Source organism: Rhododendron vialii, chromosome 5a, assembly GCF_030253575.1.
Source record: "Rhododendron vialii isolate Sample 1 chromosome 5a, ASM3025357v1".
Taxonomy (NCBI): domain Eukaryota; kingdom Viridiplantae; phylum Streptophyta; class Magnoliopsida; order Ericales; family Ericaceae; genus Rhododendron; species Rhododendron vialii.
Window position 1 is genome coordinate 15,919,273 of NC_080561.1, and position 24,738 is coordinate 15,944,010.

The following is a 24,738-nucleotide window of genomic DNA, read 5'->3' on the forward strand; positions in this document are numbered from 1 at the left end:
GATGATAAGGTTTCAACCCCTCTTCACGCACCTTCCAGTCCCTATTGGCTTGAGATACAACGAGATTGGAGTCCCCAATGACTTCGAGTCGTTCAACGCCGAGCGTGAGTGCAGCCTCCATACCCACGATACAGGCCTCATATTCAGCTTGGTTGTTTGTAACATCGAAGTTAAGTTTGAATGCAAGCGGAATATGAGAACCATCGGGGGCGACTAGCAAAACCCCGATCCCAAATCCTTTCTGGTTGGCCGCCCCATCGAAGTACAGAGTCCAGACGTCCTCGACAACTGTTAGCACTTCTTCATCTGGGAACACAAAATCTGCATCTTCCAGTCCATCCACAGGGTGATCAGCCAAAAATTCAGCAATTGCTCGTCCCTTCACCGACTTCCTCGTGACGTATTCGAGATCGAATTCTGCCAGAAGGAGCAACCAGCGTGGTAACTTACCAGTGAGAGCCGGTTTCTCAAACAGATACTTGAGTGGATCCATTCGAGAAATCAACTTCACTGGGTAAGCCAGCATGTAGTGTCTCAACTTCTTAGAGGCCCAAACCAAAGCCCAACACGTTTTCTCCAAGGCGGTGTAGCGTTCTTCGGACCCAACCATTTTCTTACTTAAGTAGTAAACGGCCTTCTCCACTCCTTGGTCACCTTCTTGAGCTAGCAAGCATCCCATGGATGTAGAACCCACAGATAAGTATAGAATCAAGGGCTTTCCAGGCACCGGTGGCATCAAGACAGGCGGGTTTTGCAGATAACTCTGAATGGACATGAAAGCCGCCTGACATCTGTCCGACCATACGAACGGGGTGTCCTTCTTGAGTAGACGAAACATCGACTCACAAGTTAAGGTTAACTTGGCGATGAATCTGCTGATGAACTGAACCTTCCCCAAAAAGCTTCGCACTCCCTTTTCAGTCTCCGGTGGTTTCATTTCAAGCACCGCTTTGATCTTTGATGGATCGACCTCAATTCCACACGAAGTGATCATGAAACCGAGCATCTTGCCTGCCGTGACCCCAAAGGTGCATTTCTGTGGATTGAGACGCATGCGGAACTTTCGGAGCCTCTCAAAAAACTTCCTCAATACAGGAACATGTCCTTCCCGAGTTTTTGACTTAGCAATCATGTCGTCCACGTAGACCTCAACTTCTTTGTGCATCATGTCATGCAGAATGGTCGTAGCGGCTCTCTGGTAGGTAGGACCAGCATTTTTCAAACCAAACGGCATGACCAAGTAACAATAAGTCCCCCATTCGGTGATGAAAGTCGTTTTCTCACGGTCTTCTGGTGCCATAAGAATCTGGTTATATCCGGAGAAACCATCCATGAATGAAAGCAGGGCATGGCCCGCCGTATTGTCAACCAGTACATCGATATGTGGCAGGGGAAAATCGTCCTTGGGGCTTGCCTTGTTCAAATCCCTGAAATCCACGCACACTCGAATTTGCCCATTCTTTTTAGGAACTGGAACAATGTTGGCAACCCATGTGGGGTATTGAGAAACCATGAGAAAACCGGCGTCGATCTGCTTAGTAACCTCTTCCTTGATCCTCTGCACCCAATCTGGCCTCATTCGCCTCAACTTCTGCTTCACAGGTTTTGCATTTGGTAGTAAGGGGATTCGATGCTCCACTATTTCTGGGTCGATGCCGGGCATGTCTTGATGAGACCACGCAAATATGTCACTGAATTCTGAGAGCAGCTCTTTGAAATCATGATGTTCCTCTGGGGATAAAGTGGAGCCCACCTGAACCATTCGGGGATCATTCTCATCTTTCAAGTTTATTAAGACTATTTCTTCTTTTAACGGCTGAGCATGCCTTTCATCTTCCCTTTCGATGAGGGCACGGATTTCCTTGGGAATGTCCCCATCAAAATCTATCCCTTCATCGTCGGGGTCGACATAGTTTATATAAAGATCATTCAAGTAGTCAGAAGAGGATTCCTTCATTTCATAAGACCCTGTAGGGTCGCCAAGTACAAGGGAATCAAACTCGAAGTAAAAGCCATGACATGGAGGGCCAAGAGGCACAAACTCCGACTCAGAGCTAGACTTAGACTCAAACGACTCAACAGACTCAGTGTCAGACTCCGATACATCATCAATGCAAGTAAGGCGTGGTTTGAAAATGCAATTTTTAAGGCTACCCTTTGCTTCTGTGATGAAGGAGATGGGATCCATGAGGTCGTCGGAACCAAGCATGAACACCTCGGCCTCTTCAGCTTCCTTGGCCAAACCCACTTGGGAGAACTCATAAAACAGCTGATCCAAGCTCCCTTGATCAAAAGACATTAGCCAATCAGTCTTCAGATTGGGCTGGCTAAGCTTCCTTTTGAACTCCGCCCTTGCTGGCTCTTCATCACTAGAGGACCAAGTGTCATCAGCAAAAACCTCGAACCCTGGCAGCAATTCCCCAGTGACTGAATCGATAAAAGGCTCAGGCTGCCCGGTGTAGACGTCATTCCCCACTTCGCGCACAAAGTAGCTGTCAGGGTCACCATAAAGAGATCGAGGTTTTTCCGTGCATTTCCTTCTTTTGGCATCCTTGGTAGAGGAGGAGTACCCCAGACCAAAGCGGCCCTCGCAGGAAGGAAAGGCAGGGAACTCCAGGATCCCTTGTTGATGAATCCCAAGGCCAAGACCAGGTAGATAGGACATCCTCCTCATGATGTCTAAAGCAACAGAGCTTATGATGAAGTCCCCATCCACGTTGATAGCCAAAACTGACCCAGAAGTGTCGAAAGAGAAACCCCCGAGATCAACATCTTCATCGCCGTGCGCAATCCCCAAAACAGGCGTGCCATCTTCCTTAAGCGGGCGAATGCCCGAGTCCCCGCAGATAGTCAAAGTTCCAGTAGGGAGTCCCAACATAACCTTTTGGTGAAGAGTAGACGGTACAGCCATGATGTCAGATCGGTGAAGCCATGGCCTTCCTAGCAGGAGATTAAAGGTGGCCGGGATATCAACCACATGAAACTCGACGTCCATCTCAAAACCTTCAGCGTCAAGCTTAAGCACAAGCGTGTCCTCGACCACGCGACGAGTGTTGTCGTATGCCTTAACAGCCAGATTGGAAGGTGCAAAGTCCTTCTTGGCTAGCCCCAAACAGTAAGCCACTCTCAACGGGCAAACATTGATTGCCGATCCGTTGTCGATCAGAACAGTTGGAATCCAGAGTCCCTTACACTTAACAGTGATGTGCAAGGGGCGATTGTGATCAACCCCTTCAATCGGTAGATCCTTGTCAGTGAAGACCACGGTGTGTTTAGAAGTAAGCGGGAGAATTATAGATATCATTGCTTCAGGCGTGACATCCGGTTGAATCTCAAGGCGAGAGAGAGTGTGGCAGAACTTCTGACGATGCTCGCGGGAGGAACAGATTAGTCCCCAGAGTGATATAGCGGCAGGGATTCGCTCCAACTGCCTCTGAATCATGTCATCATTCGGGGAGCTAGGAGGTACCTCAAACGGTGCAGACCTTGAGAATGCAGAAGGTTCGTTCCTTTTGTTAGAAGAGTTGGATGAGCTCCCGGCCTGCAGATAGGAAGGCTGAAAAATTCGTCCACTCCTCGTAACGTTGAGAACGTTCTCTAGAGAGGGTATCACCTGAAGGTCTTGACTGTCATTCCAAAGATCAACAGGGACTTCCCCCAATTTGCGTTTTCCTTTGTCAGAAGGCGATGGGGCTATAAGTGCTTCCATGCCTAGATCGAGGTCTTGAGCCAAATCGTTGAACAGCAACGACTCCCAGAAATCTGGATCCTTAACAATTACAGCCTCCTCAACAGGCTCCGTGTTAGCAATAAATGGGACGTCCCAGAGTCCCCCATCGGCAAGAGAGCGGTTGACAGTCCAGACCTCGGACCCAACTTGGATATTAACCACATCATCAACGTCCCAGAGGTCAGCCGGCGGAACAAGGTCTGTAACCATAATGCTACGATATTCCTGGGTCGGATAAGGCGGTGCGGGGCGTGAGAGTTCCTCGCTAATGATGTAGAATGTAGGGTCGTACTCAGTGTTAGTTACAGAGCCAACCAGCCTGTCAAGAGTAGAAGGGAGAAAGCATTCCCCCAAGACGCGAGTTTCCCCCTGAACGAGTTCCTCTTCTATGAATTGAATCTCATGATTGGGTAGAGCGTATCCTTGAAGAGGATTGAGGTCAAACTCCAATGGAAACTGCCACGCGGGCTCGGGATCCCAATAGTACTCCTCCTCAGGCAGAACGGGTTCAGGCTGTTGAAATAGCATGCCCAAAGAGAATCCATCCAAAGGGTCAAGCATGTCTGCTTCATAATTAGCCATCCAGGCGTCATACCAAGCATGGTTAAATGTGACGTATTCGGGGTTCTGGGGGAAGCCGTCTAATTCTAGCTCCGTCCACTCATTGATTATGGGGGCTGCATAGTCATCATTATCGGCAATAGCCCACCCCACCACTTGCATATCAACCTGCCGTTCCGGTAGAAGAGGGACAGCAGGCCTAAAACGGCTTATCAAATTCAAAGAGGAGTTTGGATCCATCACATCAAAATACGGGCTGTCCAAGGAAGAAGCAGAGTTGAGCTGCACGGAAGGGATGGACTGGTGAAACAGGTTGCTGATGGAGGCGTTGAACACAAACATTCCATTCTGTAGGCATGCGAGGGGCACATCGGGATTGGACGATTGTCCTTCTTCAAGATGGATATAGAAGATCTCGGCTTCGGGCTCAGAAGGCATGGGCACGACCGGCTTGGGTTGGTCTGTTGAGGTTATATGGTCAGTGGGGTTGAATATAGTGGAGCTAGGGTTGATATAAGTGGAGCTGATGGATATTTGGTTGATACGGGGAGCAGCATTGTGCTTTGGTAGGGAGTTGGAAAGGATGTTTGGTTTTTGGGTTGGTGGAGGTGGAGCGTGGAGAGTCCCTTCATCTATAAGATCCTGAATCGCATGTCGGAGACGAAAACAGGAGTTCGTAAGATGTCCAGCCCCTTGGTGGTAGGCACAATAAAGATTGGCTTTGAAGTTAGGTGAAGGGTTCTTAGGCAGAGGAGTTGGGTCAAGGGGTTTCAGATGCCCTGACTGGATCAACTTTTCCATAACAGACGACAGTGGAGCTTCAAACGCGGAGAAACTGCGGGGCTGACTGCGGGGCCGGTTATTTTGAGGGGTTTGCACCTGGTTAATCTCAGCGATGCGATTGGTTGCATTGGAAGAGGAGGCGTTATTGTCGCTGGTTGCCGTGTTGGAAGATGTCCCACTGCCAAACAACGCATTGGTGTTTCCTGAGTAGACCCGAGGCTTTGGTTTCGAAGGGTTAGAGGACTCCCCTCTGGACAGAATCCCACTTTGTAGCGCATCCTCGATAGCCATACCAAATTCGAAGAAAGTATCAAAGTTCGAGGAGGCTTGGACAAGAACCAAATGCCTAGCATAATCAGGCTGAAGATTGCGAGAGATGATTCGGAGCTGATCTCTCTCACTCGGGCGATCGGTCATCTGAGCAGCCTTCGTCCTCCATCTTTTGACAAAATCCGCAAAGGATTCCTTAGCTTCCATTTTCGTGGACTCAAGCTCTCAGGTTGCCATCTTGAGCTGGGAATTGTAACTATACTGCGAAATAAACGCAGCACCGATGTCCTCCCACGTCCTCCTTTTAGCGATGTCAAGCGACAAAAACCAGTGAAAAGCGGGTCCTGAGAGAGTCTGAGGGAACAGCTGGGACATAGCCTCGGGTTCAACAGCCAAGAGTTTCATGGCGGCATGATAGCCATAGAGATGAGTCTTCGGGTCACCACTCCCATCAAACTTGGTGAGGTCAGGCATCTTGAACTTGTCGAGGAGCTTAGCATTGGGATACAAGCAGAGGCGATCTAGGTCAATTCCCCCAGCGCTGATCTTCTCGGATTTGGACACAGATTCCTCCAGCTTGACGATCTTTGCCATGAGAGCAGTCATGTTAGGATCCAGAACGGGCCTTGCCACAGCGAGATTCAGATTTGCTGTCTCCGGGTGAGCCTCTCTCGGGTTGGGCTGAATTATGATTCGCCCTGCATGGTTAGGGTCTTCAACAAAGATTGGTTCCGCATGGTCGTCCTCATCGACCTCGCCTCCCACTTCTGCAGCTGGCGGAAGACGAGTGTTGATAAGGTCATTGAGCCTAGTGAGATTCGCATCAGTCTGAGCACCCCTTTGCTACATGGTGGCGATGCTGTTCTGGATGTTCATGAGTGTGGTTTCGAGACTCAGTGGTTGCGGATGATCTGCCATAATGGAGGTTCCAGATGAACTTGATCAGGACGGGGAGGTTGGTGATGACGGAGATTCAATTTCCTGGAGAATTGACGGTGATCCTGATCGTAAAGCGGCCAACAGGGAGCGCGAAGAGTCTTCCATTGTGACTGACTGATCTCGCAACCTGACTAGCCTTTGAACGGAATTCTGATGCAGACGTTCCCAAGTGGGTTTGGCTTTCTGGCTCGATATTTTCCTTGGTGGCGCAATGGTTCAGAACCCTGCTTTGCTTTGCTGTAAGAAAAGGTTCAATAAGGGCCCTGCAGCAACCTTACTCTAAACAAAAGACTTTAAAGTGATAATGCAGCCATCGTCGTCAGTGTCGCCCTTAGACTCTAAGACTACAGACGAGTCTGTCTCATGATGTTCGGATGCTGCCAAAATCCTCGGATTTCTTTTCGAGAGTGTATCCTCGTTTGAATCGAATAATACTAGGAGATGTCAAAAATAGTCTAAGCCTTTGACTTTTCCGTTCTTGAAGTTTCAACCTTGAACTCGAAATAACTCGGGGTGGATGACGTGATACCTTAACCGGGGCGGCGTAGGCGACACGGTGCCATAGCCTGCGCAGTGTACGTGCTGCGCACGATAACCAAGGTGATATGAGCATCACGGCATCCTTTCCGTCGTTCCTTGTTTTCTGTTTGAAACTTCAATTGGGATATAGACAAGGACTTAGAAAGTTTTGATTTCCCAAAGTCTTGCCGATCCTAGGACTTTTGAAAATCTGATAACACGCACCGCAAAGATGCGTGACTCTTCATCGGGCCTAGCAGCGTCCTAATAAACATAAGACAGACTCGAAAGAGAGACAACCTAGAAACCGCCCTAAACATGCCCCTACGTAAAACGGTATGCATGTACAGTGCATGCGATAAGGAAAGCAGTAACACATAGACAGTATATGGGGGTTAGATGCATGTAGATCTTACCCTGCAGGTACCTGTCCTAGTTTGGAGAGTTCTAGTGGTTTGTACGTGAAAAAGGCTGGTTTTGGCTTGTAACGGGTTCCTCGGACTAGAGCCAAGATATACCTCCCACTGCCCGCGTAATCGCAGAGCAACAGTCAAACGGTAGAATGACTCATCATCGTCGAAGGTTGTTGGTCATTCGGGGTCCCCGAGCTCCGGTAAACCGTGCCGGATTGCCAAAACGATCCAACGAGGCTTATCCCACATCGATGCAAATGAGAATGCTAAAAGGTTTGATTATTGAAACAGAATTGCAAATTCGCAAATGCCCTTTTCAAATTAGGCTCTCTTTATTTAGACAATGTTTAGAAGAAACTACACGAGAGAACGATCGGAAAAGTCCCAGATTGGATTGGCCGGACACGAGGTCCCGTTAAATCACCATTCAAACCTTCGGCAGCGCGAAGCTCACCGTTTTGACAAACTTTTGCGCGATCGTTCTTCAAGTGTATTAAAATCTAAACATAGACCAATATTGGTTCGATCCCGAGCAGAGTCGCCACTGTGGGCATGCGTGCCCTTCGGAATTTTCGGATTCCGGGACGCGAGGGGCTCGGGTCGAGGGAGCACGAGCAGGGAAGCAAGCGCTCGCAAAAATACAGAGTCGCCACTCGGGTTTGAAGGTCCGACACCCGAGGAACCGTATTTCGAAGCACTTGCCGCGCTGATTGATTTGAAAAAGTTAAGGAACCAGTCCGTCATAACCATATCTGGGTTCAGGAGCCAGGTTACGAGAGGGGAAGGGTTTTATGGCACCCCTCTCGCCCAATTCGGAGATCGGTCTCTACTTAGGCATTTGCGAAAGATGTTTGTTTGCGATTCTGTTTGATTAATCAATTTTTAGCCAATTAGGGCAGGGGAACAGTTAATCGGGGATTTAAAACTGTAACATATTTGCAAGATGTGATAAGATATGGCATGGATTAGTGAGATGACACATAATAAATGGAATAAAGTTCAAAACATCGATCACACATCAAAGCAGCGCTGTGTATGATTTTGGCACGAACAAACAGCCAGCTTGCATGCGTGAATCCATCTACATGCAAGCCAACCATCGCGCGACACTACCATACACTCGCGCGAGTGTTGACGTTCCACCAATGTTTTGGATTTTACCCCCTTCTGGGCTCTGGAAGGACCAGTGCTCACCCAGGTGCAAACCAAGCAGTTTATAAGTACTTGAAAGTAAACAATATTACAGCAAGCAGATAGAAATATTGTGAAAACACGACCCCTAAACAGTGGGGGTATCTAAACGGAGGCCAAGGCCAAGCTGCTCATGCAAGGGCAATCCCTGGAAAACCTAGAACCATCGCGCGACAGAGTCATACAGGCGCGCGATTGTTCAGACTGGATTTCCAGGAATTGCTTTGCATACTCAGGGCTCTGAGACATATTCAAGAGCATCCCGAGAGCATTCCAAATCAAGAGGAGTTATGAACTAGGCTTAAACAATGATTTTTAACATGCAAACTTGCAAAGCAGGGAGCTAAAGCTCCTTAAAAGACTTTTAAAAGACTAATGAACACAACAATGAACTTAAAGACCAGGATCCCTTCCCCACGTGGTCCAATCTCACGCAGACAGAAGTGTCGCGCGAGTGTATGGGACCATCGCGCGAGGGTGTTCCAGGTAACGGCTCTTGAAACCCTGCTAGCTTTAGGGCCAGAACTAGTATCGATTACCAGCCTTGACCCAGCCAGCCCCCCTCAGGGGTTCGAACAGTGAGCAGAAAGATATTATACCTTTGCTTGAGTTCCTTGGAGATGGCTTAAATGAGGTGGTGAGGCTTGGGAGGTGACTATGTAGGAGAGAGTGTGGTGTGTGATGTTTGTGCTTGAGCTTTTGCTTCTTCTTTCTTTGAGAGAATTTTGTAACCCTTTGCAATGAAGCATGGGGGGGGTATTTATAGAAGAAAGGGTTAGTTGGTGGCTAGCCAAGGCCTTGTAACCAGCCAACAATGCTGGTTACAATTGCTTGGTGGAGAAGTGGGGTGGCAAAGGTGATGGGAGAATGGGGGGTGAGGTGGTGCAAAGGGAGCCCCCCAGAACGCTGTTCAGCCGACGAAAACAGGGTCACATAGGCCTGTAGCCCCCTGACCACCACGCAATCTGGGTGAAAGTGACAGGTGTTGACCATCGCGCGATGAAGTAAGAGCATCGCGCGAGGGTCCAGCCAACCCCGCAAGGGTCAATGGTCAAAGCTTTGACTTTGACCACCACCTGGCAAGTGGACCATCGCGAGGATCCCAGTATGTCGCGCGACTATCAAACCCAAGGTCCAGGTTCTGATTCAAGGGTTTTAGGGCTAAGGATGGGTTCCTCACATGCCAAACTCAAGCCATTCCAAGTTCTCGAGACTGTTTTCGACCTGATTCATCATCGGGGAATCAAGAAACCGAAGGAGAAAGTAAAATGATCGGGAAGTCAAATTGGGGTGTCTACAGTGGCATTCCTGGAGGTGGGATGGAGTTTAGAAATCTCACTTGTCTCATCAAAACCTAAACATGTGTGCTCTTCTCCCGGAAACTTCAGCATCATTGCTTCATTGATCTCAACAACAACAACATTCTTTGCTATTAGGATAGCACAATTTGTCATAGAAAGAGGATCAGATGTGTATGTGCTGAAGTTTGGGAACAAAAAATTGATCATTTGATCCAGGGATGGTGTTGATTGGAACACTAAGGATGGTGGTAATGTTAAAGAGGAAATTAAATAATGCAAAAGTAGAAATCAGATGAGACAGAGCAATACGAAATGGAGTTTGGTGACTCAGTTCTACTCACCGACACTGTTGTCTTGATTGTGAAATTGTTGGCTCATTAGATCTAGACCCCGTTATTTGCATCAGGCTACGTCTGGGTTGGGGTGAAAGACATCAATTGCCTTGTGCTTTCTCGTTTTACAATAATTAGATGATTAGTTTGGCTTTGTCCAATTTTTTTCTAATGAACTCTGTTATGTAAGTGCCGATGGGAAATTATTAATACTAGATGCCGGAGCACACGCGATGCATATGCAAGTCGGATATTGACAAAATTTGTCAAAATTCGATCAAACAATATAAGTGGAAAGCATTTGTACAAAATTTGTCAAAATCCGACTTATAAATGCATTGCATATGCCTGCGTTTCTAGAGGCCAGGGCACACGTGATGCGTGTGCAAGTCAGATTTTGACAAAATTTCTTCTTGTTTATTGTTTGATCTAATTTTCACAAATTTTAACAAAATCCGACTTACACATGCATTGCGTGTGCCCCGTCCTCTAGTATAAACAATAGGGAGTGGGCATATTTCATCAATTTAGGTCTTGTAAGACAAACAGCCGAGGTTACACTTAGGTTAGAGTTGAAACAAATTACTACAAAATAAATAGAGAAAGGAAAATCAAAATGTAGGTAAGAAGCATACCTCTTTTAACGAAGGAAGAATTTTTTCGGAATAACACTTAAGCATCCAAACGGGCTTCAAATAAGTGACTATTACTTTAGCCATGTCATTGAGAGAAAGAGAAGAGTATCAGAGAGAGATATAGGAAAAACTCATTATTGAATTGGAGGGAGATAGAGAGAATTGGGTAGGGTGTTTAATTTTTTAAGTTCAACACCAACTCTTGGAAAAGGCAAAATGTGAGTCAGCCTCAAAAAAGAGTCATCACCAAAAGGTACTCCCCTTTATATATTAGAATATATATATATATATAAGCTATATGTGTGTGTGTGTGTGAATATAAAAGAGTATGAACTAAATTTTTTCCCAATTATCCCGTCGATATCGAATGGGTGTAATGGTAGACATATTACTCTCTCTCTCTCTCTCTCTCTCTCTCTTTTATGTTATCTCATGGATCGAATGGATGTAACGCTAGGCATATGAGCGCATGTATCCGTCCGGCCAATTATCAAACGGCAACAAAACTCTGAAAGCACGTAAGTTTTAGAATGAAAATGGCCCATGAAATCTTCAAGTTACATGATGCCAAAAAAATTAACGAAGGAAAATAAAAAACCAAAGTCAAAATTTACTGAATTGGGGGGGGGGGGGGGGGGGGGGCGCGCGCGTGCAATATATTCCTCAAGGATCCAAAATTATTTCCGTGTGTGAATAGAAAACTAAAAGTCAGAAGTTTACTGGGAAAAATGAGTAGAATAACTGTGGAAATTAAGAAGATGAAGGTACAAACCTGAAAATTGTTGACATTTGACAGACTTCTTCTTCACAAAACTGGTATCTCTAGCTCTCTCTCTCTTTCTCATGTAAATTGGGTCGTCGCCATGGTTGTGTAGATTGAAGGAGTTATTATGGTGAAAATTGTAGGCAGTTACTACACGTGGAGTTCTTTGACAACAGAAGGCGTGAATGTGTAGAGTTTTTTGACACTCTTACTATTTTGCCCCTATAGTTTTTACCCACAATAGTTGAATGCGGAAGTTTTTTTGTGTGTGTTGAAATGTCAAATATATCCCCAAAATTAACTGTTTTATTTTGTATGTTTTTTCTTTTAAGAGGGTATTTTGGAAAAGAGAAATACATGACAGGGGAGACACTAAACTGGTACTCCTCCTTTATATATTAGAATAGATAATCTTATTAATTTTGTCAAAAAAAAAAAAGAAAAAAGAAAAGACCTATCACTATCAGTACACTCTGTCTGTATCTAAACTGCATGTTTCAGCCGAAATTGAAGTATGTTTTTCATCCACGCATACGTGTGCGTTTTCATCTATATATTCTAATTCTAATTATAAAGGGAGAGCACCCCTTTGGTGTCTCTCTTCTGTCATGTATTTTTTTTCCAAAAATGTCCTCTAAAAAAACAACACAATACAAAACAGTTAACTATGAGGATGTATTAGACATTTTAACACAAATTAAAAAAAAAACTTCCAAAAACAGTTACCACCCACCACATATCCCCCTACTTCACAAACTACACGCCTTTCTCTAAAACTCCTTCATCACTGATTCACGAAAACAATACCTAGTGTTCGTTTTTTCCCTCGGTAAGAGTAGTAGTCATTAAATGTTCACTGAATTGCACTTTTAGTCTTTGTTTGCAATTGTTATTGCCTTTTATTATGTTACATTAATGCCTTCCCATCCGATTAGTAAATTTTGTCCTTTTTCGTTAAAAAAATAAAGGAAAAAAAATCGAAATGGTCCTTGTAGTTTAGTGTTTGTGTCAACTTAGTCCCTGCAGTTTAAATTGGCTCGATTTACACTCTGTAATTTTCATTTTGTTCCAACTTGGTCCAATTACTAACTGCCGTGAGACTCCGTTAACCCTAGACACGAATGGGCCCCTTTTCTAAGCTTAAAACGGTAATCTGTCATTCTCCTCTTACCGTAATATACCTCTGAACCAAAATACAGAATCTCATTGTTTCCTTCTCCATTTTTTTTCACGACTTCCATTCTCCATTTGTCACGCCCAGGATTTTACCTTCGATTGAAATGTGTCTCGTTCGCCTTCGGGGGGAATGAGTGAGAGGGATTAGGGCCTGAATAAGTGATCCGATTCCTATAGACTGCAACGTGTTTCTTGAAAAGAACGGAAAAATAAGGAGTTTTGTGTTCTATAAAAAAAGGTTCGGATATTTTTGAAAAATGTTTGAATTTTAGAAAATAAAGTGGGTTTTATTTTAAAAAGGGACCGAGCTTTCATCAAGCTGCCTACATATCTCCGGGTAAAGGAGAATCAGGTCCGACCATAGTTCGGCCCACAAAAGGGGTTTAGAAAAAAACTTAGAGTCTCCACTGAGTATAGAGTTTTGGTATGTCTGGTCACCTCTTGAATATCGGAAAAATAATTCAAGTATTTTAGAAAAAAAGAACACGGGCCAGAGAACCCGGTTTTTAGAAAAAAGTGACTCCGTTTTGCTTTTTAGGAAAAAGTTTTAGGTCTGCGAAGTTAGAGAAGAAAGGGTTCAGTAATTCACTAGAAAAGGGACCCATTTCTGTCTAGGGTTAACGGAGGCTAATGGTAGTTAGTAATTGGATTAAGTTGGAACAAAATGGAAATTACAGAGTGTAAATTGAGCCAATTTAAACTGCAGGGACCAAATTGACACAAACACTAAACTACATGGACCATTTCGGTTTTTTTCTCAAAAATAAAATACTCATCATTCTTGCTGTTACGTACATAGACAATCTCTTTGAATAACTATTTTTGCTTCATTTGCCACAGAAGGATTTAATTAACAAATTAAAATTGACAAAACAAAAGAAAAAATTCTAACCAAGGTGTTTTTTTTATTTTTTACTGCTTCTGATTTATCTATTCTAATATATAATCAAAGAGTACCACTTTGGTGTCTCCTTCTCCCCTTTTTTTCCACCTTCTCACTTTAAAAAAAAAATAGGGCAAATTTTCGTACTCATCCCTGTAGTTTTACGGTTGTTTCACTTTCGTCCCTCTAGTTTCAAAGTGCTCTAATTTCGTCCCAGTAGTTTGTTTTACGTTCCAAATTGGTAAAATCGTTAACACCGTTAACGAAACTAACGGAAAAAAAAAGTGTTCCAATTTTCAATCTATTTGAACCGGTGCGAAGATCTTATTTTTTTTGATCATTTTATCCTAAATGGTCGTAATGAATTTTTGGCTCTAAGGCCTTTCAACGAGCACCCGAAGACTCCTTATTTAGTTTCAGGGCTCTCTTAGGGTACTCATTGAAAGGCCTTAGAGCCAAAAATCCATTATGACCATTTAAGATAAAATGATCAGAAAAATAAGATATTTGCACCGGTTCAAACGGATTGAAAATTGGAACACTTTTTTTTTTCCGTTAGTTTCGTTAACGGTGTTAACGATTTTACCAATTTGGAACGTAAAACAAAATAAAAGGACGAAATTAGAGCACTTTGAAACGAGAGGGACAAAAATGAGAAAACCGTAAAACTACAGAGATGACTACGAAAATTTGCCCAAAAAAATAAGTACTGGATTAGGCAGAATATTTGATACTCTAGAGTGCAAATTTTGATTATTAGGTTGTTTGTTACAAATTTAAAAAGAAAAAGAGACCAAGTGGATAGAGGTTTACATAGTTATCGTGAAAATTGGTGAAGAGGTGAGGCAAGATAAAATAGGCCGACTTGCACATGTTTATCATGCTAATTTACTATATGCATGTTATTTTCATATGGGTTTGTATGAGTTGGGTTCCGTTTGTGGGTACCAAACACACTTAATTTGTAACATCATCCCTTTGCGTCTTTTGTCCATCTTTGCAACATCGTTTGAGATTTTCGATCTGTTTCCTAGTCAGGGGCTTTCATCTCAATGTTGTTTGTTCGTACGGGGTACTAACATAAACTTACAATTGAAGCACAAATTTGCATCATTGAGTTATAATCCAGCTTATTCCTTAGATCATCACCACAGCACTCCAACCTGACATAATGATTTAAAACATTTGCATTGTTCTCTCATTGATCATTTTTTAGCCAGTTAGGGCGGGGGAATAGTTAAAGGGGATTAAAACTATAACAAGTTTGCATTTATGGCAATATCATTGGAAGTTTTTAGGAATTAATTAAATTGGTTTAAATCAGATAGTGTAAATAATTAATAAGGGACACTTGTTTCATCCAAATCCATATCTTTTGGTACCCCGATTTTTAGTAAATAAAAATCTCGTTAAATATTTGAAAATCCTTATTTAAACCCTAGATTGCTTAATAAAATTTCCTTTTAACTTTAATAATCCATCATAATTAAATTTGAGACTTATAAAATTATATTTTTTTACACCGGACAATCTAGTCCTTTTTCTAAAGACAAGTATGCTTATAGAAGCACTTGTATATTTTTCTAGTGAGTAAAATAAAATCTTAAAGTTATATTTCTTTGCTAGAAATCCTACTTGGCAAGTAGAATTAGCTTCCAACCGATTAATTAGAGAAACCCAATTACCATTTCACTTAGTTACATTCTCCTAACCATAGATGAACCTTATGAACCTTTCTAACCCTACTTGAACCTTTTAGACCTAGGATAGTAATCAATACGCTTCCAAATGTAGTATACTTTGACTTGCCATGCATGCAAGCCTAAGAATAATAGCCTTGAACCTAATTACCCTCCAAAGATCACTTTCCTAGATTTTCTCTAGGTGTGTGTATATATGTGTGTGTGTGTGTGTGTGTGTACATAAGCCTACCATATTCATGCCTATGTACACATACATAGACTTTCTAGGAAAGTCTTAACCATTGATCAATGGGATATCACTTGAAAGCCTTACCTTTAATCATTACCTCTTCCTAGACTCATTAGGGCTACTTAGTACCTAAATACACATATGTATATAGATATATATATACACACACATGGTACAGAGAGAGAGAGAGAGAGAAAGTCAAGAGGAGAGATAGAGAGAGGCCAAGAGAGAGAGTGTGTGTGTGTGAGGTGTGTTCATGTGTTGGTACACCCCAATAAGCTACCTCTTTTAGCCAACCTCACACTCAACCTAGGTACTACTTTACAACCCATTTTTAGACTACTTTAAACATGAAATCTAGCCCTTTATCATCCTAGAAATTGGACTTACAACCTAGCCTAGGATTGACTAAATATGGGAAGACTACTTCTTTTAGCCTAATCATTCATATCTTAGACTTGTAAGACTTGCAATCTAGAGTATAATCACCTAGGATTGTCTTTAAGCCTTAGAAAATCTCCATGATTACTTAGCCTTACACCTATGATGGATTGACAAGGTTTTGGCATGCTTGGAAGACAAGATTTGACAACACAATGGAGCAAATCCATGAGAGAAAGAGAGAGAAAGAGAGAGAGAAAGAGAGACAGAAAGAGAGGGAGGGAGGGAGGCCGGCCAGAGAGAGGGAGAGAGTGCCAAGATTTTTGCTATAAATAGCACCCCCCCCCCCCCCCCCCCCCCCCCCCCCCCCTCCCCCCCTCCCCTCTTGCCATTCAACTCACACCTTCACACTTTTCAACTTCTCTCTCTAGAATTCTTGTATTTGTTCTTTCTTTGTTCTTAGTGTTCTTGAGTTTCTTCTTGAGTTCTTCAAGAAACTCTTCCAAGGCCACCACCAAACCACCACTTGATGACCCTCTCGATCCAAAAAGTTTAGTAGTTTAGTCAAGAATTAGTTTCGAGAGAAAAAGAAAGTCTTATCTTTTTCTTCCGAAACTACCGTAAGCATACCGTAGGAAATCGCTCCGTTCGATAGCCAACGTACTTTTTTCGTAGCCGTACTACCGCCAAGAAGAACGGTAGAATATCCTTACTCACTATCTCTAATTAGTATTAGTAGAAATGTGTATATTGTTTGTATGTTTGAAATACATGAAAGAAAAATAACCAGTAAAATACCCTTACTCACTATCTCTAAGTATAAGTAGAAATGTGTATATTGTTTGTATGTTTGAAATGCATGAAAGAAAAACAACCAGTAGATTATCCTTACTCACTATCTCTAAGTATAAGTAGAAATGTGTATATTGTTTGTATGTTTGAAATGCATGAAAGAACATAAAAGCTAGCTAGTAACTTACTTTACGAAAATCTCGAAAGGAAATATTACCATGTCGATATCTCGATTTGAATTACTAGAAAAACATATGTTGTTTTGAACTTCCCAAAAAGAAAGAAAGAACAAACTTTGAACTTCCCAAAAAGAAAGAAAGAACAGACTTTGAAACGTAAGAAATAACGGTTTGATTGAAAGTATTCATATTTAGATATTTAGATGGTTATGAGCATGTATACATGTTTACTAGAATTTCTTGTTTTGATGTGTGATAAAGCATAAGTGGTTTCCACTCCAAAGGTGTCTGTCCATGTGATACTATGCTTTAAGTTGTGTGTTAGATGTTTGAGCATGATTGCGGTAACTTAGGGATAATATGAGCATGATAAGTAATATAGAGTTGGATGATCTTGCTAGTTTAGTTTCAAGATTATAATGAATAATTTATGTGTATTTACGTGAAAAGTCCTGCCGCGGAGTCTATGCATACAAACGAGACACAGAAATCGAAAGTAGAAACATGACACCTAGGATGTGGATAATGTTTTGAAACTGTAATATGGTCGGACGTGGTAGCCCATTATGTGGTGTGTGTTGCCAATGGAACCGGACGTGATAGTCTCATTGGAGGTGTAATTTGGTTATTCGCGGAGAGGAGCCAAGAAAACCGTAATGTGGCCGGACTTAGCAGCCCATTGTGTGAATTATAAAAACCGCAATGTGGCCGGACGTGGTAGCTCATTGTGTGTATGGATTTGAAAACCGTAATGTGGCCGGACTTGGTAGCCCATTGTATGTGTTACCAATGGAGCTGGACGTGATAGCTTCATTGGTAACGCATTTAAAAAGTGCTTTTCGAAATGTTGATTTTGTAAATGAAAACGAGACACGGTCTACGATAAGTCACGTAGGAGAAACACAGATGTCACAGACACCAACATTAGAATAGGGAATGTGGATGTGTCATTGTAAATTGCTTATTAAATATGCATGTACTATTTGAAAATCATGAGTTTGTATACTATTTGTATGGCTCGTTGTTTGTAATTTATATGTTAGCGGGTATGAAATTATTCTGCTGAGCTCTCGTAGCTCATGGTGTTACCTTTAGTGACCCTGACATATTACACTGGTGGCGACGCTGGTATAATGTGTCAGACTTTGCAGATAACAAGGATGAGCTGTACACCTTGGAGGCTTTCGGAGCCGAAGAGCTGGCAACGATGGAGGAGTAAACAAAGCTGTAGTTAGGAACCTTAGTTTTCCATCCCTTTATGTAATGAAAGTACTCTTATGGGGGTTATGATATAATAATGAGCTAGACTCTATTTAGATTTTCAATAAAAATTGTCTGTTTAACGTTCCCAAAATTCGGGGTGTTACATAATTTACTTTCTAAATACGGAGTATTTCTTTGTTTTTTTTGGAAGGACATAATATACTAGAGGCCAGCACATGCAATGCTTGTGCAAGTTGAATTTTGTCAAAATATGCACAATACCTTCCTATTTATTGGTTGATCGAATTTTCACAATTTTATTAAAATTCAACTTGCACAAGCATCGCGTGTGTCCCGACCTCTAGTAGGTAATAAGTATGTTCTTTTTTGTTGAATTGATTTTTTTGTATTTTGTTTTATTTTAATTTACGTAAGTATACACAGTTTCCCACTCTTGGGATCCCCATTTATTTATAAACTAGAAAAGAGTGTCGACAAAAACAAAATACATGCAGTACTTGTAGTAATTTAATACTAAACCATTTCTTCACCCTTTCGCTCTCTCAAAGAAGAATCCTTATTTTATAATTATTTCTTCATGGAGTATTTCTATTAACTTACAGACTACATTAATACCAATGTTTTAGGGCATGGAATAATGTTTACCACATACCATTGTTTGTGCACGGTTTACAAGTCAGAAAATGTTATACTCTCTTTGTGCCTTTTTTAAGAGTTCACTATTTTATTTTAGGCTATCCCTTAATAATATATAAATGTCCATTTTGAAAAATTAGTTGGTAAAAATTAGTTCATTTTCCATTTTTTTTTCCTTTAAAGTATATTTTATTTTAAAAAATTAATGGATAAAAGTGTAATAATAATGTTTCCATAAAGGATAATTATGGAACATAATAACTTCAATGAGTTATGACTATATTTTCATTAAAAAAAATTGAATTTACGAAGTAGAGCACTCAAAAAAAGAGGGGTGAGTGCAATTTTTTTCCAAATTGCCCTTTGTCCCTTTTACATGGTCCAATATTTCATTTTGAGTTATCCCTTAATAAATTTCTTTTTACAAAGTTAGTGGGTAAAATTTGTAAATTTTTTCATTTTGTCCTTTTAGGTAGATTTCTTTTTGAAATGTTGGTGGAAAAAAATTTAATAATGATCGCTCTATAAAGAATAATTGTGAAAAGTTGAAATCTATAAAGAGTAATTGTGAAAAGTTAAAATGCTTGAAGTGTAATGATAATGTTTCGGAAGGAGTATTGTTAAATCATGTGGTGGAATGACAGCTAGGAAAAAAACTATCACTCCCTCCGTCCCAAACTCTCGGTCTTCTACAGTTTTACATGCAATTTTCAATTGCATATATCTCTCAATGTATATTATTTTTTATATTTTTGAAAATATTGTTTAATTAGAAATAATTAAAATCTATCAAACAAAATCTATATTGCACATTTTGAATAATATACATTAAGAGATATAGGCCATTGAAAATTGCACATAAAAACTTGACCGAGAATTTGGGAAGGAGGGAGTAAAGAACTTACTCTTTAAGTTCACAAATTTTTCTTCCCTGCCAACAGTGATATTGGTCTATGGATGCCCCCAAAATATAAACTTTTAGATTGAAAAATAGATAAATATCAACCATTAGGTCAAAACCACTCACAAAAATAAGATTATTATATGATTTTTCGCAAAAAAACAATTTTACCTACCACACAAACTGGCTATACTTACCACAATGTATGGTCATACTTACACTAATGTATACCCACAATCTAGGCCTATCAATGGATCGGAGATCCGTAAAATTCGATCTAAATCCAATAACGTCGATCCGTAATCCGATAATTTGAATTCGATAAACAAAATACGGATCGGATTGTGTAGACACCCTATTTTGGGCTTTCCAAATTAGTTTACTTATGGTATTTGATTCTCCAATGATAAATAAGATCAAGAACACCCCGAGAACGTTAGTGTGTTTGAGCTTTGAGTGGTTAAATCCCTATCGAACCCTTTAAAGCCCGAACCAAAAAGCCTCAGCCTAAACCTTACCTGCATGCGCTGGTGGACAACTGGCGTACGCTTGTCAAATTGCCACGTGTCAGTCATCGAACTTTGACTCGCGTACACATGTCATACATTGACGTACGCCGGTCAAAGGTAGTCCCATCACCTTTATTCAGCCACGTTCACAAGACTTTTGTGGCACCCCAGTGGCCTGTACATTCGTCTGAGAAGCAATCTCGGACAGAGGATGTTCCCTCTCTCTCTAACTGTAACGACCCAGATTTTCGACCCAATTTTTTTTAATACAAATTTATATTGTTAAATTTCTAATTCAATAATTAATTAAATTGAATAATTAAAATATATTATTATGTGTACAATTGATATTATTTGCACTATTGTATAAGATATATATTTAAACTTTAGATATACAGGGAATCAGGAATTCATATTTATCTCTTATCTTTCTTATCTAAACCCTAACTAGAACTCTATTCAAACTTACTCTCCACTTCTTTCTGTCTCTCATCCTATGCATACACGTGTCCACATACATTCTCACCCCATACATACACGTGTCCACATACATTAGAATTAAAGAAAATCCCACCAAATGTGGCACTTGTCCCATATCCCTTTTATCATTATCAGTATTCCTCTCCTTCTTTATTCCACCAGTTCCACACTTATCCTTTCACCTTCTCACTACCTTATTCTCTCTCATTATACATACCCATATAAATCCAAAAATTGAACACCAGTTTATTACTTCACTCCCAATTCTATTGTTGAGTCTAGAATAGAGAGAGAGAGAGAGAGAGAGTTGTGGCCATGGGTGTGTGCACACCGTGAGTTTCGTGGGCACACCGTCGCTGCGGGCCCTGTCGGAGTGCCGCCGGACGCCGCCTCGAGATTTTGGAACCAATACGGCGATCTACGAACACCGTACAACACTTATCCGGATTTAGAATCGCGTTTGAGGTAGTTTTCCGGAAACCCGAAACCTTAATCTGCATTTTAATGGAGTTAGGACTTAGATTTAAAGTTTATTGAAGATGATGACCTGCTGTTAAATTGTTAATTTATTTTTAGTCCTATTTATTATAAAATTTAGTCCGGTTGTGCTGGAATGATTAGTGTTATACCCTGTGAAAATTTATGATCGTTTAACAAGTGTTTGATTGCGAAATTACTATTAATGATGCATTGTTGATTTGTATTTGAGTGGACGTTTACGTGTTTAATAAATTATTGGGGTAGATAACTTAGGTGCGCTCACCTAGGACCCTGGTACAGGATAAGCAAGAGAAAAGGTGGACCCATGAGATAGTTGTAGTTAGTGGATATGGGAGGAAAGGATCTCGTGGAGATAATCTTTAGATTACATATAAGATGATGGATAGTAAAGAAAAAGACGATGTGTTATTATTTTATACCTTCTGTGTATTATGAATTGTTATATTGTTGATCTGCATACTGTGGTATTGGGTTTTAGGATTTCTACTGGGTGAATTATCACTCATGGATACGTTTGTATCCTGGTAAATCGGTTGTTTCGGCGATCAATTTGCCAGAGGGTGCAGGGTTCAATGGTGGAACTGTTTGACACAAGAGGAATACCAAGAGCAGAGACCGAGTATGCTTGAGATCTGTATCAAGACTAGAGTTGCTCTGAAGATGTTTAAGTTAACTATTAGATTCTTTTTTGTATTTTTTTTAATGTACATTTTGTATAACGACAAATAGGGGCCTAGTAGTTTATAAAATTCAGTTTATTTTAGGGTTAATGTTTCCGAAATTCCTTGGAAAATCGAGGCGTTACACTCACATTCCCCCATCACCTTTCCATCTTCATTAAATGAGGGAAGACTTCCTTACCAAGCCAACTAGCTCTCAAACCAGCTGGTTACACCCTCCACTCCTCCTATATATACCCCTCTCCATAGCCCAAGCAAAGGGTTACAAGTCTTGGTTACCAACTTGAACTCTTAAGTTATAAGATCAAACCTCAAAGCCTCCTTGTTCATCTCTTTCTTCCCAAAAAGAAAGATAATAGCAAGCAACACCATACACTATAACACTCATCTACCCATATACATTCTCCATCCACTCATCAAATCACAAGCTCAAGCTCGAACTCCTTCCAAGCTCAAAACCAAAGGTATAATACCTTGGTAATATTCTCTATTCTGATCCTTGAGGAAGGGCTGGCAGGGTTAAGGCTGATAATCAATACCAGTCCTAGCCCTAAAGTTGGCAAGGCTTCAAAGCCGTAGCGGTTAGAACTGGCACACGCCAGTCCATTGTACGCGTACGCAGTCATGGCTGTATGTGCAGTACTGGCGTGGGGATCATTGTCTAGCTATTTTTCTATCTTTCGTTCCATAAATCACTGTGAAGCATGCTAAGAACCAGTTTACTGCTTTCCGTAATTAGAACTGCTAATTTTACTTTCTCAATCTTCATTTCTGCTGCTTTAGAATGCCTCTGGAGTCTTTCTGAACATGTCTCAGAACCTAGGAAGTGCAAAGCCAAGTACTGGACAAGAAGTTACAACTGGCGTACGGTAGTCTACTGCCAGCGTGCACTAGTCAAACCCAATCCAATGTTTGGCCATTGCATGGCATCTAGGCATCGGCCTCTGTTTTATCCTCACACTATTTATGGGGTGCTTTATTCTTTTGTTGGCCTCTGAGCCCATTTAACTTGTTTAGAGCTATACATATCTGTATATAGAACTGCTTGGTTTGCCCTGGGTGTACACTAGTCACTTCCAGAGCCCAGAGAGTTGAAAATAAGAGTTGTGGGCTTAGGCTTACGAGCACACGTTAATCATGAAGTGGCATGCGCAGGTGGGATGAGTATGTTGTGACTTGATCAGTGCATACTGGTTTCTTCTTGTGCATATCACTCCAAAACAGTCAGTCTCCTGTGACTTGATCAATGCATACTAGTTTCTTCTTGTGCAAATCACTCCATAACAATGTATGTCCTCCAGTCTGTTTAAAGTTCTCACAGGAGACTGTTTTCAATCTATATTAATTATTTCAATAAAGCAAGCATGCCATTTGTCACATCCTGCCAATATGTTATAGTTTTAATCCCTTTTAACTGTTCCCCACCCTAATTGGCTAAAAATTGATTAAAAAGAGAAAATCAAACATTTTGCGAAATGCCCGAGTAGAGACCGATCTCCGAATTGGGCGAGAGGGGTGCCTTAAAACCCTTCCCCTCTCATAACTTGGCTCCTGAACCTCAGATTTCAAGGTGACGACGAACCAGTTTATGCCTTTTCAAAATCAAACAACGTAGCAAAAACCCGAGTGGCGACTCTGAATCGAGGCGTTTCGCCGCATTTTTTCCAAAAAGGGCGCACCCGATTTCCAAGGGCGTGTGCCCACAGATTGGATTTGGATTGTATCGGATTAAATCTGACAACGATCCAATCTGAATTGTTTTTAAAAAAAAATCCTATTCCTTTGATCGATAACACAAAAATACGTTCTCACTTCTCTCAATTCTCTGTAAGACTGTAAAGAAGAAGTCACCACCACTACCATCACATACCCAGTCACACATACCCAGCGGGAGTGGGAGGGCAACGAACTCGCCACCACCATCGACCAACACCACGGAGCCACCTTCACCTCCAGCGACCAACACCCGAGCGCGAAATCTGCGCGGCCCAGCATTGGCGAGCACAAGCCACACCAAGGTCTCTCTCTCTCTCTCTCTCTCTCTCTCTCTCTCATGTTTGAATCCCACTTCTCTATCTCCACAGATCTACAAAAACGAAATTACCCTTCCAAACCCTGACCCTAATCGAGAGAAACTTCGAGCGTATATACTTTTGAACCAACAGTAGACAATGGTTCCTCCATTATTTGTTTGTTCGAACAAAGCTGCAGTGTGTAAATGGACAGCTCCCATGCCAACAGAAATAATTTTGAAAAAGAAAGGTTTTTGATGTGTGAAATTGAGTATCAAGGTTAATTATTGTATCAAGTTGTAGGTGATGCAATTTACAGGTTCACGGTCTGGATCTCTCTCTCCAAAAAAAAAGGTTGGCGTTAGCAAACAAAAAAGAGGAGTGGCAAAATCATTTCCCAAAAAAAATTGTACATTTTTTGGCTGCTGTTTTGCCACTCCCTTTTTGTTAACATTACGCCCCTGCAAGTATATTTTTGGTGCTAAAAATGGAGTGGCAAAATCATTTCCCTACTTTTTTCCTTTTTCCTAAAATTCTAGAAGCACAAAAAAAAAACGGATTGGATTCGTATTTTCGAATCAAATATCCAATTTTACAGATTCGGATTATCACTATTGAATTTCTAAAATTTGGATTCAAATCGGAATTGAGCTTATCAGATTCGGATTCAATCCGGTCCATTGACAAGCCTACCACAATCTATACTCATACTAACCACAATGTTGGCCACACTTACTATGAACAGAATTGAACCAATAGTTGGGATTAAAAAAGAGAGATCCAACGGTTGAGAAAAAATGGGAACACGGATGCCCCAAAACCGGACTAGGGCATCACAACCAGATAAGTTCACAGGTCCGTCTTGACTTAAGATTCCAGAATTAATCGCATGATGCATGTTTTAAGTGGAATGGTCATTCGATTACGCCGCTTGTCACTTGTATCAATTACTCCTAAAAGGTACACAAATACTCTAGTCTAACTAGCAGCTAACTTCAATTAATCCAGAATCCCC

At 41.4% G+C, this 24,738-nt stretch overlaps 1 protein-coding gene across 1 annotated transcript; it reads right to left on the reverse strand.

The window, feature by feature from the left end:
* Positions 1–1,024: 1,024 nt before the first annotated feature.
* On the reverse strand, positions 1,025–22,337 carry LOC131327628 (uncharacterized; the record flags this gene model as incomplete). Its single annotated transcript, XM_058360775.1, has 4 exons — positions 22,185–22,337; positions 22,022–22,099; positions 3,614–3,796; positions 1,025–1,441 (listed from the first exon to the last, which is right to left on the reverse strand). Coding segments are annotated over exons 1-4 (831 nt in total), but the record flags the coding sequence as incomplete, so codon positions are not given.
* Between the last annotated feature and the right edge of the window lie 2,401 nt (positions 22,338–24,738).